The 20,630-nt window shown below is 44.6% G+C and overlaps 2 protein-coding genes across 4 annotated transcripts in view; one reads left to right on the top strand and one right to left on the bottom strand.

Annotated features, from left to right (window-relative positions):
• RTEL1 (regulator of telomere elongation helicase 1) overlaps positions 1-20,630 on the bottom strand; it is a 441,366-nt gene that overhangs the window by 397,045 nt on the left and 23,691 nt on the right. The window contains exon 1 of one of the 2 annotated variants that reach the window (XM_068262475.1): positions 17,367-17,421. The exons of the other annotated variant lie outside the window; for it this stretch is intronic. The gene's annotated coding sequence lies outside the window, so the exon portion shown is untranslated. Of the gene's footprint in view, positions 1-17,366; positions 17,422-20,630 lie in introns of those variants that run through there. 2 annotated transcript variants of the gene reach the window in all.
• Positions 5,855-20,630, top strand: part of STMN3 (stathmin 3) — a 38,423-nt gene continuing 23,647 nt past the window's right edge. The window contains exon 1 of one of the 2 annotated variants that reach the window (XM_068262480.1): positions 5,855-6,140. In XM_068262480.1, the coding sequence (XP_068118581.1) occupies positions 6,122-6,140 (19 nt within the window). In that variant the 5' untranslated portion in view covers positions 5,855-6,121. The remainder of the gene's footprint in view (positions 6,141-20,630) is intronic. The other variant, XM_068262481.1, reaches the window with a different exon arrangement.

Below are 20,630 nucleotides of genomic sequence, written 5' to 3'. Positions count from 1 at the left end.
GCTATCATCACCAAATTTGGCATGTATAAAAAGCAGATGAGTAGGAACATGGTAAAAAAAAAATTTGTGAAAAGACCTTATAGTTTTTGAGCAAATAGATTTCAAAGTTTAGATTTCAAAGTTTCATAGGAAAAATGGTTTTTAAACTGTGTAAAATGACACTGCTGCAGTACAGGTTACTGCATTCCGAGTTCTGTATACATATTGTATACATTTCATGAAAACAGACAGCATGGGGTCCCCCCTTCCAAGCCTCCTTAACTCCCTGTCTCTCATGCAGGCTGGGATAGCCAGAATGCGGAGTCCCGGCCACGTGAGGCTTCGCACCCTGAGCTATACCAGCCCGCATGGTCCATGGTATGGGGGGGGCTCTGGAGGAGAGGGGCGGTCAACCTCCCCCTCTCCCCAGAGCCCTTGTCCAATCCATAAACAAGGGGCTCTTCCCCACCTCCAGTGCCCCAGGAGGAGGTGGGGGCTGCCGACATCCTGGGGGGTTCATGGTGCCATCCGGGGTTCCCCTTTAACAAGCGGACCCCGGAAGCCGCCCCCACCGCAGGAGAAACGAGTATATGGGTACACGGTACCCCTTACCCATTTCAGCAGAGTTAAAAAAAGAAATAAAAACACGACAACGAAAAAAGTCCTTTATTGTTCTAAATTAACCAGGGATACTTACCTTGCGAAAATCCCACGCCAGTATCCTTAGAAGTGGTCCCACGCCAGTATCCTCTTAGGACATCTCACTACCCTCCCACACTGACGAACTCCCGCCACTGAATGGTCACAGTCAGCCTCTGCATCTGTATAGCAGAGGCTATGAACACGAAAATGTTGCCTTTGAAACAAGAAATTTCGGCAAACAGTGATGCGATCAAAATGGCCACTGGGAAATCCCGGAACGCTGGAGGCCACACTAGAGTGGCGAAACCAGCCATTTTTTACATAGATGGTGGGTCCAGGTGGCCAGAGCAGGAGGTGCCCTGGTCCCCTGGATCCACTTATTTATGAGAAATAACGCTCAGTCTGACTCTCTGAGGTGGCCTCCGGGGAACGGGAATTCCCCAGTAGCCATTTTGTTTATGACACTGTTTGCCGAAAATTCTTGTTTTAGCAAACAATTTTCGTGTTTCTAGCTTATGCAATACAGATTGCAGAGGCTGTCTATAACCATTCAGCCCCGGGAGTTGGGCGGGTGCCTGGGACCACTCCTGAGGATACTGGCGTGGGACCACTCTTGAGGATACTGACGTGGGATTATTGCAAGGTAAGTATCCCTGGTTAATCCAGAGCAATAAAGGACTTTTTTCGTTGTCGTGTTTTTATTTCTTTTTTTAACTCTCTGCTGAAAAGGGTAAGGGGTACCGTGTACCCCTATCAGCACTCATTTCTCCTGGGGAGGGGGCGGCTTCCGGAGTCTGCTTGTTAAAGGGGACCCCTGGATGGCACCATGAACCCCCCAGGACGTCGGCGGCCCCCACCTCCTCCTGGGGCACCGGAGGTGGGGAAGAGCCCCTTATCCATGGATTGGACAAGGGCTCTGGGGGAGAGGGGGAGGTTGGCCGCCCCTCTCCTCCAGAGCCCCCCCATACCATGGACCATGCGGGCTGGTATAGCTCAGGGTGCGAAGCCCCACGTGGCCGGGACTCCGCATTCTGGCTATCCCAGCCTGCATGGGGGACAAGGGGTTAAGGAGGCTTGGGAGGGGGGACCCCACGCTGTCTGTTTTCATGAAATGTATACAATATGTATACAGAACTCGGAATGCAGTAACCTGTACTGCAGCAGTGTCATTTTACACAGTTTAAAAACCATTTTTCCTATGAAACTTTAAAATCGTTTAAATCAAAAACTATAAGGTCTTTTCACAATTTTTTTTTTACCATGTTCCTACTCATCTGCTTAATATACATGCCAAATTTGGTGATGATAGCATGTAAGGGGGCTTCACAATTAACCACGGAATTTAGCACTATTGACTTCAATGTAAACGCGAATTCGGTACTCGGAATTGCTGAATGTTCGACTTCTTGACTCCCTGTGTGTAATGCGTACCCACAAAACGCACAAAATGAAAGTCAATGGGAACGCAATGGTATGCGTTTTTCATGCGTTTTTTCTCCAAAATATTTTTTTTGCTGTATTTTGGTTTCCTGCTGTCTTCCAAGTGATTTGCATGAATGGAAATCTAAAAATGCATGGAAAACGCATACAAAACGCATATGTGTTTTGTATATGCAAACGCATTAAAACACATGGAAAACGCATTGCAAACGCACCACAAATGCACAAACACCGCACACAACATTAACTTACAACATGACATAAAACGCAGCGTTTCACGCTATGTCCTATGTGAACCCAGCCTTACATTTGCTGTCAGTGCAGATTAAGGGTTAATGCATTAGGGCCTGTACAAACAGACTGCGTTGCGCTGTGTTCTTGTAACATCATGCATTTTTTTTCAATTGCAAAGCCTTTTTAAAAATAATTAAAATTGTGATGAATTGTACACATTAGTATGATGCGATTTTAGAAACTTGCAATCGCAGTGACTGCATTAGAAAATCGCATACAAAAAAGGCAAGGAGATTGCATTTTTTCTAGGTCAAATCCCAGGAGACCTTGCAACTTCCTGTCGAAGGATTTTAAAGAGACTCGGAGACGAACAATACTAAAACTCTGATATTTACCCGGGGCTTTCTCCCGCCCCATAAACACGTCTAAGTCCCACGCTGTCCTTCCGCAGTCTGCCGTTCAGCTGCGGTAAGCCCCGGTAACAAGCTCAGTTACATCAGCCGCTCTGCTGGACGCGTAATACAAAAGTACCTTTTCCATCATTATTTCATTCATATATAGATTATATACACCATGGGCTTGATTCACAAAAGAGTGCTGTTAGCACGGCCGTTTTCGCGCGAACTTTCACGCACAATTAAACGTTTTCGCGCGCAAATGCGAATTTTCGCGTGAAATCGCTATTGTTTTCATGCGCAAATTTGTGTTTGCGTGCGAAAACGATAACGATTTCGCTGTGCGCGAAAGCGTTTAATTGCGCTCGAAAATGCGCGATCGCGCGCACACGTGAAAATTCGCGCGAAAACGCCCGTGCTAACAGTTAGCCCTCTTTTGTGAATTAAGGCCCCGGTATTTGTCCAGATCCTGACAAGCAATGCAACATGTGAAAACAAACATGATGTATTGATATAGATCCACAGAAGGGTAGCATCAGGAGGAGGCGGGGTTATGCAAATTAGTCACATGTGCATTGCTCTGGCCAGTTTTGCTTGTTAAGGGCCATCGTTTCTCATTTTCATTAGATTTAGGCTACATATTTAGGATCAAGACTTCTTTAATGAATCTGTGTAGCCTGTAAAACTACGTGTGGGTTGTAAAATGAAATATCTCGCCATAAGGTGAAAACTGCAGAAATATGGGGGTATAAATAGCAATTGACTCGTCATAAAAAGTAGATATGTGGGTGTGAGGGGAGAGGTGAGTCACTGGTAACAGGGCTATCTCCCGATCCAATGGGTCCCTGAAAAAAAACAAAAAAAAAACAGGACTACATCTGCATAGACTTTTTTTATACTGACGCAGTGCGGCTTTATGTGACGGAAGTGACGTTTTTGCTGCATCCCTCACGCGACTGCAAACGTTTGTCACCACGCGGTTCCTGCGGAGGACCGGAAGCCACGCAAGTTTTATGCATTGTGCGGAAGCGTATTTTTGCAAGGTGATCGCTTCTAGGGTTGATCGAAACAGCTGAATTCCGATTTCGTCGAAATTTTCGTGTACCGCATGCGAAAACCAAATTTTGTGTTCCGAGTGCATTTCTATTGAAGTCAATAGTGCTATTATCACCAAATTTGGCATGTATAATAAGCAGATGAGTAGGAACATGATAAAAAAAAATTTTGTGAAAAGACCTTATAGTTTTTGAGCAAATAGATTTCAAAGTTTGATAGGAAAAATGGTTTTTAAACAGTGTAAAATGACACTGCTGTAGTACAGGTTACTGCATTCCGAGTTCTGTATACATATTGTATACATTTCATGAAAACAGACAGCTTGGGGTCCCCCCTTCCAAGCCTCCTTAACTCCCTGTCTCCCATGCAGGCTGGGATAGCCAGAATGCGGAGTCCCGGCCACGTGGGGCTTCGCACCCTGAGCTATACCAGCCCTCATGGTCCATGGTATGGGGGGGGGGGGGCTCTGGAGGAGAGGGGCGGTCAACCTCCCCCTCTCCCCCAGAGCCCTTGTCCTATCCAAACACCTGATCTGCAGTACTGTATTAGGTACATGGATTCAGTATACAATATATAGATGCAGCAAGTACACATATTAGGTACATGGATTCAGTATACAATATATAGATGCAGCAAGTACACATATTAGGTACATGGATTCAGTATACAATATATAGATGCAGCAAGTACACATATTAGGTACATGGATTCAGTATACAATATAAAGATGCAGCAAGTACACATATTAGGTACATGGATTCAGTATACAATATATAGATGCACCATGTGCACATATTAGGTACATGGATTCAGTATACAATATATAGATGCAGCAAGTACACATATTAGGTACATGGGCTCAGTGTACAATATATAGATGCAGCATGTACACATATTAAGTACATGGATTCAGTATACAATATATAGATGCAGCAAGTACACATATTAGGTACATGGATTCAGTATACAATATATAGATGCAGCAAGTACACATATTAGGTACATGGATTCAGTATACAATATATAGATGCAGCAAGTACACATATTAGGTACATGGATTCAGTATACAATATATAGATGCACCATGTGCACATATTAGGTACATGGATTCAGTATACAATATATAGATGCAGCAAGTACACATATTAGGTACATGGATTCAGTATACAATATATAGATGCACCATGTACACATATTAGGTACATGGATTCAGTATACAATATATAGATGCAGCAAGTACACATATTAGGTACATGGATTCAGTATACAATATATAGATGCAGCATGTACACATATTAGGTACATGGGCTCAGTGTACAATATATAGTTGCAGCATGTACACATATTGAGTACATGGGCTCAGTGTACAATATATAGATGCAGCATGTACACATATTAAGTACATGGGCTTAGTGTACAATATACAGTAATGATGCAGCATGTACACATATTAGGTACATGGGCTCAGTGTACAATATATAGATACGGCATGTACACATATTACAAACATGGGCTCAGTGTACAATATATAGAAGCAACATGTACACATATTAGGTACATGGATTCAGTATTCAATATATAGATACAGCATGTACACATATTAGGTACATAGGCACAGTGTTCAAAATACTATATGTATACTGATCTGATATACCTAATATACTGTATATACATGCTATATCTCATACTATATGTACACTGATCTCATACCTAACATGCTATGCCTACATATTATAAGTATACTGATCTCATATACCTAATATCTATACATGCTACGCCTACATATTATATGTATACTGATTTTATATATCCAATATATTTACATGCAGCATCTACATACTATATGTTTACTGATCTCATATACCTAATATGTGTACATGCTGCCTCTATATATTATACACTGAGCCCACTGAGTACCTAATATGTGTACATGCTGTATCTACAGCATGTATATATATATTAGATATATCAGATCAGTATACACGTAGGTGTAGAATACTAGGTACATGGGCTCAGTGCAGAATAGAAGGGGTGTGGGGTCTGGTATGGGGTGGGCTGGTCCATGTTCTGACAATAGTGGGGGGGAGTAATCTTGTCTGGGTGTGACTCTGCATTCATCCCCCTCTCCTCACTGCAATCCTAGCGAGAGGAAATCTCCAGTACACCTCCCTGCAGCTGACACCTCGGGTGAGAGTGACCCGGCAGCCCCCCTCTATCCACACGCCTTATATCTCTGCTGGTTCCCCTCCCTCTGCTTGCAGGATCCCCCCCGGAGCTGAGTCAGGCGGCAGCTCTCCCTTCCTCAGCATTGCAGTAGTCAGCCACCCAGCAAGCCCCTTCCTCCGATCATCCTCCACTCCGCATCCTTCAGCACCATGGCCAGCACCCTGACAGGTAGGCACAAGCATCTTCCATCATCTATATGGGGGGCAATGCAAAACGTTTCTGCATTTAAAATTGGGGTAATGCATGATGATATCTATATCTGCTAATTGATATACCCATAGGCTGTGCATCTTTGTACACAATTATGTGCCCCATTGCAGCTTTCTACAATCCTATCCGATTGAACAATTAGCCCATGAAAATTTGCATAGGGTTGCTAAGGGTTACCACACTTTGCATATTTCCCTTGCTTGTGCACAGCCTTGCACATTTATACCATCACCCTCCGACATCATCAGTCTGTTGTAAGGTCTATGGGCGTGGTGGTGTGCTTGCAATATAATTTTCCATCAACCCTTTAATTTTTTTATTTTATTTTCTGCAAATATTCCCCATCCCACACGCCTGTGGATGGGAGGCGGTGGACATGGTATATGCATGTAGGTAGAATTCTGTGCATTGAATGGAGGTGGGTTTTATCCCTGTTAAATCATGCTAAGATGACCATAGGTAAAGGGCAGGGTTGCCATCACTGGGCCATACAGTGAGATTTGGATATCCTTATCACAAGCTGAGATTTTCTGCTATGGCTCGGGGTTCCCTTTGTTTGACGGAAGGGGGAACAAACATGTCAACGCACAGCCCTCAGATCTGATCACTCCTTGGAGAAAAGATGACAGCTTATGTGAGGATGGTCACATCTGTCATCATCCGTCTCCTGGCATCAGGTCATCTGTCTGTGGCCAAACTTGCAGATCATGAGATTGGCAACCTCCAAAGGTCTTGTGCCACTATTTGCCCTGGCGTGGACGGTGGACAGTTTGGGGATCAATCGCCTTTTTTTGTGGTTCACTGCAGAGATTTTCCAGCATGCAGGAAGTCAGGGGCGACCGACACCCCCTTTTGAATTTTTTTATTTTTCACATCTAGTTACTAATCCATAGATACGTCATTACCACTTGGTTGAGTATAATGAACCTGTTTAATGTGCTTTATACAAAGTATCCCTCCATCAATGGTCTGTCTGGAAGCACAGGATGGCCATGGCATGCACAGACCATGCAGATGTATGTGACAAGCCATGCATGCAGACACACGTGTAGAATGGCTGCAATGTGCAGTGCACACCTCCTCTCCCCTCCCTGTCTGGTTTTGCATAGACCATACAGACGAAATTTGTGTCTTTGTTGATGATGAATTGCCTGGTAACAGCGTCACAGCATATTTAGGGAGCCCGTTTTAGCTCCCGTGGATTGGCCTCAGCGCCCACGCAGCTACTCCGGGTGCATCTGCATGGGTGGGATTTCGTAGGAGATGGCACAGATTTCCTGGCTCTATTTTTTTTTCCTCTCCATTAAGAATTGTCACCACACAGCAGCATCTTTTAGCAAAGCAATATGACCTTGGAATTAAATAGGGATGTCATCTTTTATTGTTATAAAAAATGGAGATGTTATCATTTTTTTTAATGGTGGAAGATGACAGCCGTTCCCTTCAGCCTACAGCAAAGTAAAGCTGCAAAAGCGAGACAGGCTGCTCCCTCTGCAAGTGACGAGGACACCAAGGTCCACTGCCATTGTGCTTGGCACATATACCGCTCCAGTGGACAAGTTATGGCAATGTCGGCCTGGTTTTGGCAATAACCCAATCTGCCTAAATCTGTATTTAATCTTTGTCCGCAAGGGTAGCACATACTATAGATGGAGATTATAGTCAAACATAGGAAGATCTTTGTGAGGATCTGTACTGATAGATTCAAGATATGTTTCTTATATGACTTGCTGCATTGAAGGCCTGATTTAAAGCCAAAATAACAATGAATAAAATCGCTTATTTTTTACAATATTCATTCATAGATTATTTAGTCTGTGTTTGCCCATTGTTTCCTCTCCCTGATTTACATTCTGAAATGTATCACTAGTGGCAACATCTTTAGTTCTGCCAGATGATCTGTATGGAATGTTCGTTACTGACTCTGATCTTTATAAATCTACCCCAGTTAGGTTTACTGGCTCCAGGATCCTTATTCCGAATTTAACCAAGCATGAACCTGGCTATAGAGAATTATTTTCTGACTCTACAGATTTCTTTGTTGTGCTTCTTTTCATCCTTGGTAGCCAATTTAGGTAAACATTTATATCTCTAGCAATGCCTTTGGATATTGTTTTGTATACTGCAAGGATAGAAAAAAGGACGGGAAGACACCGGGAGCCCAATCTGGTGTAGTATCTCACGAGGGGATATCGTAATTAGTAGGAAGAGATTATATATACTCACAAGGCTAGGTTGCACGTAAGGCAACCAATCTGTATCGCATGTGGGGAAGTACCGTCCCCACTCGGCCTTGTGAGGTAGGGTCGATGGTCGCAACTCCTTCAAGACGATACCACCTGCCAAGGTGGTGACCCCTGATCCCAGGGGAAATTTCCAGTACGGGAGGGTAGGAGGCGCCCTTAGAGGTACTATTGGTCTGACCAATAGTACCTCTAAGGGCGCCTCCTACCCTCCCGTTTTGGATATTGTTTGTCTACATAAGTGGACTCTAGTGACATATCATACAGTAGAGGCCTGCGTAGGTCTAATTTTTCAGACCCGCAAGCCGCTTTCTCATGAATCTGGTACACGCACCCGCAGTCCTGCTACCCGCACCTGACCTGCAACCCGATTAAATCAAAATTGGTACCCGAACCCGACCCGCATTTCGGGTAACTTGCAGGTACCGAACCTGATGCCCTGTGCGGGTCAAATTTTTCAGACCCGCAGCCCCACAACCCGCACCCGATGGGCAACCCGCTTTCTAGTGAGTCTGGTAACCGTAACGCACCCGCAGACCCACTACCCGCAACCCGATTAAAATCAAAACGGGTACTCGACGCGCATTTTGGGTAACCCGCGGGTACCCGACCCGTACAGGTCTTTACCATAGAGTTTAGTACATTATTCAGGATAGCCCAGGCATGGGCAAACTTGGCCCTTCAGCTGTTAAGGAACTACAAATCCCACAAAGCATTTGCTTTTATGAGTCATGACTGTGGCTGTCAGAATCCTGCAATGCATTGTGGGACTTGTAGTTCCTCAACAGCTGGAGGGCCAAGTTTGCCCATGCCTGGGATAGCCACATTTAAGGCTCGCACACACGTCCAACAAAGTGCACGACAACCCGCTGACATGACCTGAATTTCCACACAGCCAAACCAACTAAACTACCAACTAATTTACATACTGCGCACGCAAGCAGAACGATGGATGATATGGCCGCATTCAAAACAAATACAGGTCGTTCAAATGACTCGTACACACGCAGACTGTTGGAGCATCTACATGCAGATAGGCACCCAGTATAACAAGTTAAAGCTTTTTACTGAAAAAAACAAGCAGAGATAAATCATACAGACATACACCACCAACACCACCATCACGTAATGCAGCTTACTTAGAACAGAGAGAATACAGAGTGAATACAGGAAGCCATGGCCTAGAGTCCATTTATTTAACGGGCAGGCCTTTTTACTAGTATCTATATATTGCTGCGAATTAGTCTGTAGATTGCTGTATAGAGGCCTTAGTTATATCAATGACTTGGGAGATACGGGTATTTTCCTTTTTCATTTTGCGGTAACTACATTTCTACAAAACTTTTTTGAAGTACAACTATTTTCAAATAAGGTTCTGTTAAATACATATGATAAAAATCTTTGGCTGAAGTGGTAAAGAGTAACTGTAAGGCAAGAATGTTCAACTCCAGTCCTCAAGGACTGAGGTCCTCACATACTTTTGGCACAGCTCAAATTAGAAGACAGGACTGAATCAGTAAAGGTGTGGTTCACCAAGTAAAACACATTTCCCCAATTCTCAATCCATTTAACACTGGTATGGATATGGCCCTTGAAGACTGGAGTTCAACATCTGTGCTGCAGGGGGGGAAATGCCCACTTTAGATACTTACCTACCTCAGTAGAAGCAAACCTCTGATACTCTAGAGGCTTCCCCCATCCTCCTCCACACCACCAATCCAATGCTGGGATCCAAATCCAAAAACAGCTTTATGGGCAGGACCAAATACATTTAGCATTGCCAAAGCAAAATATTAGCATTAGCATGGGTGGGGTGGTGGTGGGAAGGGTATAGGGGGCTGGGGTATATAGTCCATAAGGGTGTGGAGGATATAAGGGACAGTATAGGGGTGTGGGTATATAATTCATAGGGGTGATAAGGGTATAGGGGGTAGTATAAGAGGTATACAGTCCATGTGGTATCATGTTCCTCTCAGTTGGTGGCAGGTAGTGACATATCGGGCAGCTATTTGCACGGTTGTTTCCTCTTCTCCCAGTAGGATGTAAAGTTTCTCCTCATTTGTGGAGATGAAATCTGGGATGTGGCTTGGTCTCTGGAAGTGGGCAGTCCTCACCAGTGAGTATTTGCTGCAGTGTTTTCCCTTTTATTTTGGCCTTTGTCATGCTGTGCACTGCTGGTGATCCTGACTGGGCGGGCTGCTGACGCTTTGCTTTGGGGCACGTGGGTTGGCCGGGGCCACGGTGCTCACTGAGGCTTTATGGTGGTAAGTGCTGGGGCTGCTGCTCTGTATATGCGCCCAGTATGAAAGCACCCTCTGCTGGATAGCCATATGGGGAATCTCCCTAGCTCTGCCTGCCAAGCTGAGTTTGAAGTGCTGTGATGGACTTGGAGGAGATACTTGCAGAACTCTACATGGAAGACTTCTGTTGGGCTGGAGTCTCATTTTGATTGGTCAAAGTAGGTGAATATATAATATGCAGACTCTCACCGGTGCTTTCAGATGGTACAGTTACCTTCTGATGGCATAAAAGGTTCTGCAGGCTTTTTTTATTGCTGGCTTAAAGCTCTCTGATTGGTTAATCTCCAGCCCTAGGTAGGTGTAATTGTTAGTGGTCACTAGTGTGGAGTAGTTGAGTTTGTTTGCACGGCCAGGCTCCTGTCTCTGTACAAGCACGGCCACCCCGCACAGCAGCAAGACAGCCCACGCCTGCCCAGTAACACAGAGCTGCTTGCATGCAGCGTCTTTCTCTGTGCATGAGTGGCACGGTGCTACTGCGCAAGCATGGGTTGTCATTGTGCCTGTGCAGTGCAGCCGTGCTTGTACACAGACGGGAGTGCTGACATGAAGAAGAAGGAGGTCCCAGCGAGCATCAGTGGGGTACAGGAGTATCAGAGAAGCCACTGGATCATCCAGAGATTTCCCTCTACCAAGGTAAGTATCTGCATTTCTTTTTTTTCAAACTCACTCAGTTTTTTTCAAACTCAGGTTTGCTTTAAAGCAGCAGGGACAGCCATACTACCACAGGGAAAAAACCCTACATATATAAGTAGATAAATGCTTGTTCTACTTACATAACATGTGTATTGTGTATTGTACTGTCCATGTTTTGATTTCAGTCAATTTTATATAGTAAATAAAGAGAAACATGTTCCAGGTATTTTCCATCTTTACTGCCTCCGACTGAAGCAAATCCTGATGTCATTTCCTCCCTTACTCTTTTTTTTTCTCCTAGAAACTGCACTGTCATATCTAGCTTGCTTTGTAAACACATGTGAGCACAGCATAGGTTGTATCTTAGTAGCTTCTGCAGAGGGGCGAGGTGTATTTCCCTTCTCAGCCTCAGCGTGTCACACTGAACTGCCCTCAGCCATTCGGTGAGGAGCAGGAATGTGGGAGGGGAGATAACAAGCTTCCCTCTCCTTGGCAATGTAACAGAATAGAGCCAGGCTGACTGATATAAGATTCATTACAGCAGAAACATTTGTGATTATATTGGAATGCTTGCAATGCAGGGTCAGGAAGTAGACTACATAATAAACACAGAGCAGTGGGTAAATGAAATTTGATTTTGTGGCTGACAATCCCGCTTTAATGAAATATAATTGCTGAGGTTGCTGTGAACTGCTAGACTTGCTGGATGCCCCACAGGCTGAGGTGACGGCACTTAAGCCGAAAGATGGAATAGATGTTCCAGTGAACAGGCTGCCTCGGATCACGATTTTCAAAGAGACATAATTGTAAACACAAACAAGCCAGATTGCGGGACTATTTATAAGTTGGACTACGTCAGCCAGTCTTACAAAAGAACTGTAATTTCACAGAAATAACCTCTTTCTGTGGGACAACTGACATCGATTTAAAGCGGATCTGAACTCAGAACATCATCTCTGATACAAATCGTGCAATAAATCTGCCGTGTGTCTACTTCCTGCTTTCATGGAAGCAGACATAGGGTTAACATCCTATGTTTACAAATTATCTGCTCTACAGAGGCAGCTGAGAGATCGAATTACAGTTGTAATTAGTCACAGATGCGGGGGAATTAGACAGGCTAAACTCTATAAATACATGCAGGGTGCATTTCTCTCTGTTTTCTTTCTGTCCTGTGCCAGAAAGCCCTTTAAACTCTACAGCAAACTTCTGTTTTTTTTACCACTTCGCATTTAGACCTTGTTTCCCCCTTATGGACCAGAGCAGTTTTGACATTTTAGCTATGTCCCTACTTAATCAGCAATAACTTTATCCCTACTTATGACACATACGGTAAATGAAATATATATTGTTTTTTTTTCAAGATAAACTAGGATTTAATTGTGTGGCATTTTTTCCCACGAACAATTTTTGTTTTCCATGCATTTTAATTAGAAAAAAAGAAAAAATAGAAAAAACACATTATTTCTATTATTATTAGTTTTACCAATTCCAGTTTAAAAATAAAAAGCGTTACTGTAGGAAAAAAAACCACAAGTTTTGTTTGGCTATTCTTACCGTTTATCACAAAACTTAAATTATGTCCCTGTCACAAATTATGGTGGAGATATTTCATTCTGAAATAATGCAACAGAGTGTATTTTTCACTATGAACTAAGAAAATAAAAGTATTTTTAATGGTACAAATCAATCTCACTAGCTCAGGGAACTTATATTCCCTTTCACCAACTAGTGCTGCATCAGATAGTGCCAAAAGTGTGCACAGGAGCAAGCCCAATCCTGCACAGCACTGCTTTTGCTACAAGACATATATCTACATCCTCGTGGCTTAGATGAAGTCACAGAGGACATAGATATACTGTAGTGGTGGATAAAGTGGTTAAGGCACATTGTGCAGAACATATCATTTTCAAAGCACTAAGATTAGTGCAATGTTCATTAACTATTTACATTATTCTTTTTTTGTTGTTTGTTTTTGTATTATTACCTGCTGGCAGGGATTGCAGAACTGTCTCCCCGTGTAAATAACCGATGCAGCTTGAATAGACTAAAATAAACAGTAGACTGTAGAAGTGGGGCATCAACTATTATTTCCATCCAAGCACAGGACTGACTCCGCCCCCCCCCCCAAGCACCGTGTTTTACAGGAGGAAGCAGAGAGAGGAGGTGGGCGGGGTCAGGTGATGGCTTGGTGCTGGGGAAGCTACTCCGACTCTTGAGGCAGTTCTATGCGTTGTGCACAGATCTGTGGGTCACATGCAGGGGCGCCGCCAGCATACAAGCAAGCCAAGCCCCTGCTTGGGGCCTCACACTGCGGGGGGCCTCGCCCTGCTGCTGGCACCGGGGTGTGCGGGCACCGGTCGACTGGCGTGCGGGGAGAAAACTTTCCACTTACCTTCCTCGATCTTGACAGGTTCTATCTACTTCCTGTCCCGGCGTCTGTCGCTATGGTAACAGCGCCCCCTGTGATGACGTAACCGCATGTCATCACAGGGGGCGCTCTTACCGATGCGTCGCGCACTGGGAGAGACAGAAGATAGAAGCTATGTGCAGGTAAGTGGAAACTTATTTCTCCCCACCGCTGCGCACAACCTCCTGGCTATACTGGGGGCATATACCGATCTAACCTATACTGGGGGCATATACCTATCTAATCTATACTGGGGGCATATACCTATCTAACCTATACTGGGGGCATATACCGATCTAACTTATACTGGGGGCATATACTTATCTAACCTATACTAGGGGCATATACCTATCTAACCTATACTGGTGGCATATACCTATTTAACCTATACTGGGGGCATATACCTATCTAATCTATAGTGAGGGCATATACCTATCTAACCTATACTGGGGCAAATATACTGGCTACCTATATTGGAGGCACCTACCTATCTAATCTATACGCGGGCACCAACCTATCTAACCTATATGGGGGCACCTACCTATCTAACCTATACTGGGGGCATATACCTATCTAACCTATACTGGGGGCATATACCTATATAATCTATAGTGGGGGCATATACCTATCTAACCTATACTGGGGCAAATATACTGGCTACCTTTATTGGAGGCACCTTCCTATCTAACCTATACGGGGGCACCAACTTATCTAACCTATACTGGGGGCAACTATATGGGCTACCTATAGCTGGGGGGGACCTATAGCTGGCTACCTATACTGCGGGCACCTATACCTGTTTCCACGTTGGGGGCGCATTTTACGTCCTCGCCCTGGGTGCAATTTAGCCTAGAAACTGCTAGTATTTGGCTCCATCCACATCATGTTTTGGCCACGCCATTTTCACCAAGGTGTGGCTATCCATTTTTAGAAGCGGTGCGCTTCTTTCATGGATGGGGGCCTCAAGTTATGGACTGCTTGGGGCCACCAAAACCTTAGCTGCACCCCTGGTCACATGGCTGACTTTTCCAAAGGGAATTTCTCAGAAGCAGCAGCATCAAATGTTGAAATGGAGTTCCTCATTCACGCAATGCCATTTTTCCCCATCATTGTGATCCTGTTTTTAGAGGGTCCGCAACGCAACACCCTAGTGTGAAACCAGGGACGGATCTAGACCAAATTGCGCCTGGGGCAAGGTCAGGTTTTGGCGCCTAAACTGCCATTCCCCATCCAGTTTTTGTGCCTAAAGGTCAGGTTTTGGCGCCTAAACTGCCATTCCTCATCCAGTTTTGGCGCCTAAAGGTCAGGTTTTGGCACCTAGACTGCCTTTCCCTATCCAGTTTTGGCAACTTTTTAAGAATTCAACAAACTTCCCCTGGGGCAAGAGACTCGCTGCCCACCCCCCCCCCCCCCCCCCCCCCCCTAGATGCGTCCCTGTGTGAAACTAGCCTTAGTCTGTTTGCAGTAATTTTTAGGGTACCTGACTCTGTAAAGTGAGCTCGGATTCCTAATAAAGTGGACCTATGAGGATAGAAATATGATAGGCATGGCAGGGAGCTGGGGAAAGCAGTCTGCTGGTGAATCCGCAGTCTTATCGCTCACAGTGAGAACTGCCTGCAGGATGTTATTGGCAGGGAATTACAGATGGTTACTGCTGTTTGTAAATCAGGTGGATTTCACCATCAACCTGTCAGCGCAGATCTATAGAGGCTGTCACTGTACTTGTTTGTTAAAGCTTTAAGGAGGTTATCGTTATCCAAGGTTGGATTAGTACTTTTTCTATCCCTAGTAGCTTCTCTTCCATGGGCAGCAGTGCTTCTCCCATTCCATGTGCTGCCCCCTCTTCTATGTGTAACAACCATGAACTGCAGTGCCCTCTTCAATGTGTCAATTCCAGGTACTGCAGCCCCCCCATTCCAGATTTAGCTGTGCGCCCACCATTTGTAGCTGCAGTTTAATTACGGGAGCCCCTCTCACCCATGTGCAGGCCCCTGTTTCATGTGTAACGTCCATCTACAGCTCGCTTGTGCAGCATGTGTTGCTCCCTATTTGCAGATGAAGGGGAGATGGTTGTACACCTTGAAGAGGGAAACACAGAGACAATGGGAGCCCAAATAGTGCAATATGCCACCAACACCAAGTAGTAGTACTTACAAAGGTGGGTTGCACTGAGGGGCAACCGACTAAATAAGGCAGGTGGAGATTCACCCCCGACTCCATTCAGGTGTCCAGGAAGTGCTGGAAGCGGTCGCTCTCTTAAGGAAAAAATACCTGATACCGATCGTGGCAGCGCCACGAGGGACCAAGAACACCCCTCCAATGGAGGCTGAGAAGCACAGGGGGGATAAAGAGGTGTACAGAGGCATATCAAATTCAATTATAAAGTGGAAAAAGGAGGTGGTTTACCTCAATAAAGACAACTTCATATAGCAATTAAATGTATTATACACTGGCAACACATTTCATAAATGGCAAGGAAATGAACAGTGCTACTTAAAAACAGACAAGTGCCTACCTGCAAAAGAGTGCAAGCCCCACTTGTGGGATAAAATACACACCTAGCATACACATGACCTGTCTACCACTGGAGGATGTTGGTTTCCTGTAACAGCTTGCATGCAACCTATTAAGTACTCGTCCCTCCCACTGCAAAGAAATCAATCCTCCATGGGAGTGGACCTAACACTAACTAAATCCTAACCTATGTATATGCATAGCCTGGATGCGGCTAATCAAGTAAATTCGAAAATTGAAAATTGTGCAAAAGGTGGATCAGCGCAACACCAGGCCGCCTCCGAATGGCCTCGAATCAGAGGTGCGCTGAGCCCCCCCCCCCAGAAACTGCAAACGCACCTTGAACCCAAACGGAAGCTCTGCATATACACCAAAAGCAAAGCTGTTAAGTGGGAGCAGCTGACCAAAATTAATTAAATTAGTACATGGCAAGGAAATGAACAGCGCTACTTAAAAACAGACAAATGCCTACCTGCAAAAGAGTGCAAGCCCCACTTGTGGGATATAATACACACCGAGCATACACATGACCTGTCTACCACTGGAGGATGTTGGTTTCCTGTAACAGCTTGCATGCAACCTATTAAGTACTCGTCCCTCCCACTGCGAAGACGTCAATCCTCCATGGGAGGGGACCTAACACTAACTAAATCCTAACCTATGTACAGTATATGCATATATCAAGTAAATTAGAAAATTGAAAATTGCGCAAAAGGTGGATCAGCGCATCAACAGGCCGCCATTTCGTAAGTCTGAGCCTACTTCCTCAGGCCAAATAACAGTGCCAAACACTAAACATAACCAAGCTCCCTTCATGTTTCATGTGCAGCCCCCCCCCCCCCCCCCTTCCCAGGCAGCAGCCACCCTGGGCCACAACCTATGTGACCTTTTCAGAAATCCAGCCCTGTTCTTAACCAAGCTTCAACCATGAATCTCTGGTCCGGAACAAGCATGCAGACAATGAGCTGTGAACAGTCTGAACTCCTGTCCTGGGGAACCAGCATCTCATTCAGTAGTGAAGCCAGGATCAGAATAAGAGACACTTGCATATATACCAGCACCCCCCATGTTTCTGTATACTTACTTAGCCTTTAACTGGAGCTCTCCCAAATAGTGTTCCACTAACCCCAGCTTCCTGTTTTGTCTCCCAGACAGAGACGTGTGCGGCCGGCTGCAGATCGTGTCTCGTGTTGAGTAATTAAGGATGAAAGCAGCATCAGGCGCCCCTGGAGGACGGAAGGCTGCACTTCTAACAGCTAATTAGGGCTGAGCACTGGGAATAGCTTTTATCATCTGACTCCTTAGCGGCATGTCTGGGTTTCCTAGCTTAAAACGGTGGCCTGTCTAGGGACACATGTCTGAGATCAGGGCAAGACCATCTTATACAGGTGAAACTCGAAAAATTAGAATATCATGTCCATTTATTTCAATAATTCAACTTAAAGGGACCTTGAACAGAGACATAAAATTAAAATCTGTACTTACCTGGGACTTCCTTCAGGCCACCGTAGCCTGCAAGGTTTTCTGGCATCTTCTGGTTCCCTGTGCATGCACGGTTCTCTAAAGACTGAACCGCGCATGCACAGAACACTTACGGCGACCGGCGTGATGACGCACCAGGTGCACACATAGTGAAGTTGCCGGATTACTGGAGCCGCCAGCGGGACCACGGAAGCGACCCAGAAAACCTTGCAGGCTATGGGTGGCTGGAGGAAGCGCCAGGTAAGTACAGATTTTAACTTTATGCCTTTGTTCAGGGTCCCTTTAAAAGGTGAAACTAATACTGCATATGAAATAGACGAATTACATGCAAAGTGAGATATCTCAAGCCTTTATGTGTTATAGTTTTCATAATAATGCCTTACAGCTTATGGGAACCCCAAAATCAAAATCTCCCATTAGAATATTGTGAAAATGTTCAATATTCTCGGCTCAAACTGTCAGACTCTAATCAGCCAATTCATCCAAAACGCCTGCAGAGGGCTCCTATTTCATGTATGTTTCACCTTTTAAAAGTTGAATTACTGAAATAAATTGACTTTTGCACAATATTCAGATTTTTCAAGTTTCACCTGTAGATCTGCGCATCTTGTAATTGGGTGGCAGATACAAGAAGACACTGTGTCAAGCCTGATACACACTTACAATTATAATTGGCCAATCACTAGCTATGTAGTGTGACACCTTACCCACACAATCTTTTCATAGTATTCAATATCTGTTGACCCTCATACTACATGCAGGTGGTAAAACTGGTCAGTGATTGGCCAATCGTAACTAAAAGTGTGTACCTGAACCGAGTAAAACTATTTAAAATAAACACATGACGTACCTGCAAATGAATATTACATACTTACCTCGCCATCAGTTCCTCAGAAGCTCACCATTTTCTTCTTACGATGATTCCTTTCAGTTCTGACAAAATTTTGGCAGAATCTAAATATATCATTTGCTGTCAGTAATAACTGAAAGTAAAACTGATGTGTAAGGTAATGCCCATGTTTCCCTATGGTTCAAGTGGCCCATATTACAGTTTAACAGTGTGCTGATCCGTAAACTGTTACGGGGTCATTGCTATTTTTAAAATGAGGATGGACAAATCCATCAATCACAGTGGACAAAAAGGATGCAGGAGAGGAGAGAGAGATTGATGAGTAACCTATATGGGAGGTAAGTATGACCTGTGTATGTTTATTTTGTCTTTTAAGTTTCAGTTCAGGTTTGTAAGGTGTCCAATTTTGATTAGTCAATAACTGGCCAATGTTACTACTCCCATGTAGTAGGAGTGCTTACCTGCACGACCTGTTCATAGTATTCAAAATCTGTTGGCCGTCACATTCACGGAAGTGGCAACATTGGCCAGTCATTGGAAGTGTGTGCATATGACTGCAATCGCAGATATTTTACTTGACTAGCCCTACAACAAACCTTGCTGTGGTCTGATATGTCCCAGAGGAGGGCTCAATGGAGAACACAAGCTGCTGGGCAGCCTCATAGAGCCTCACAGATCGGAATAGCGTTCACTGCCTCAATATGGCAAAGGTGTTCTAGTACATCATATCTTCATTATTGCTGAGCCATGACTTCTTAGCATTAAATATGTGAACTGACACTCTTTCCCCTTCATAGAACAGAACATACTTCCTGCCAGTACAATGATCGTACCTAAACAATCATCTGAAACCAACCCTAACCATTATTATGGTGATGGAAAATATGCACTTAACTCTACACAGTGCTTTTACTGATAGTAACCCTGTTGCAGCGTCTGTGCAGTATAAGCTGTTACTCTGTGCCTGTGCTGACAGTAAACTAGCTACATTGTGTGCTGGTCTCTGCTGCCTCCAGTATGTACAGTATAAACTGCTACTCTGTGCCTGTACTGATAGTAAACTAGCTGCAGTGTGTGCTGATCTCTGTTACCTTCAGTATGTACAGTATAAGCTGTTGCTCTGTGCCTGTGCTGACAGTAAACTAGCTGCGGTGTGTGCTGATCTCTGCTGTCTCCAGTATGTACAGTATAAGCTGTTACTCTGTGTCTGTACTCATAGTAAACTAGCTGCCGTGTGTGCTGATCTCTGCTACCTCCAGTATGTACAGTATAAGCTGTTACTCTGTGCCTGTGCTGACAGTAAACTAGCTGCAGTGTGTGCTGATCTCTGCTGCCTCCAGTATGTACAGTATAAGCTGTTACTCTGTGTCTGTACTGCTAGTAAACTAGCTGCAGTGTGTGCTAGTTTCTGCTACCTCCAGTATGTACAGTATAAGCTGTTACTCTGTGCCTGTGCTGACAGTAAACTAGTTGCAGTGTGTGCAACTTTCTGCTACCTCCAGTATGTACAGTATAAGCTGTTACTCTGTGCCTGTGCTGACAGTAAACTAGCTACAGTGTGTGCTGATCTCTGCTGTCTCCAGTATGTACAGTATAAGCTGTTACTCTGTGTCTGTACTGATAGTAAACTAGCTGCAGCGTGTGCTGATCTCTGCTGCCTCCAGTATGTACAGTATAAGCTGTTACTCTGTGTCTGTGCTGACAGTAAACTAGCTGCAGTATGTGCTGATCTCGGCTGTCTCCAGTATAAGCTGTTACTCTGTGCCTGTACTAATAGTAAACTAGCTGCAGCGTGTGCTGATCTCTGCTACCCCCAGTATGTACAGTATAAGCTGTTACTCTGTGCCTGTGCTGACAGTAAACTAGCTGCAGTGTGTGCTGATCTCTGCTGTCTCCAGTATGTACAGTATAAGCTGTTACTCTGTGTCTGTACTCATAGTAAACTAGCCGCCGTGTGTGCTGATCTCTGCTACCTTCAGTATGTACAGTATAAGCTGTTACTCTGTGCCTGTGCTG

Source organism: Hyperolius riggenbachi, chromosome 12 (assembly GCF_040937935.1).
Source record: "Hyperolius riggenbachi isolate aHypRig1 chromosome 12, aHypRig1.pri, whole genome shotgun sequence".
In the NCBI taxonomy this organism is placed as follows: domain Eukaryota; kingdom Metazoa; phylum Chordata; class Amphibia; order Anura; family Hyperoliidae; genus Hyperolius; species Hyperolius riggenbachi.
The sequence above is the reverse complement of the archived record's forward strand: the minus strand, read 5'-3'. Positions and strand labels throughout refer to the sequence as shown.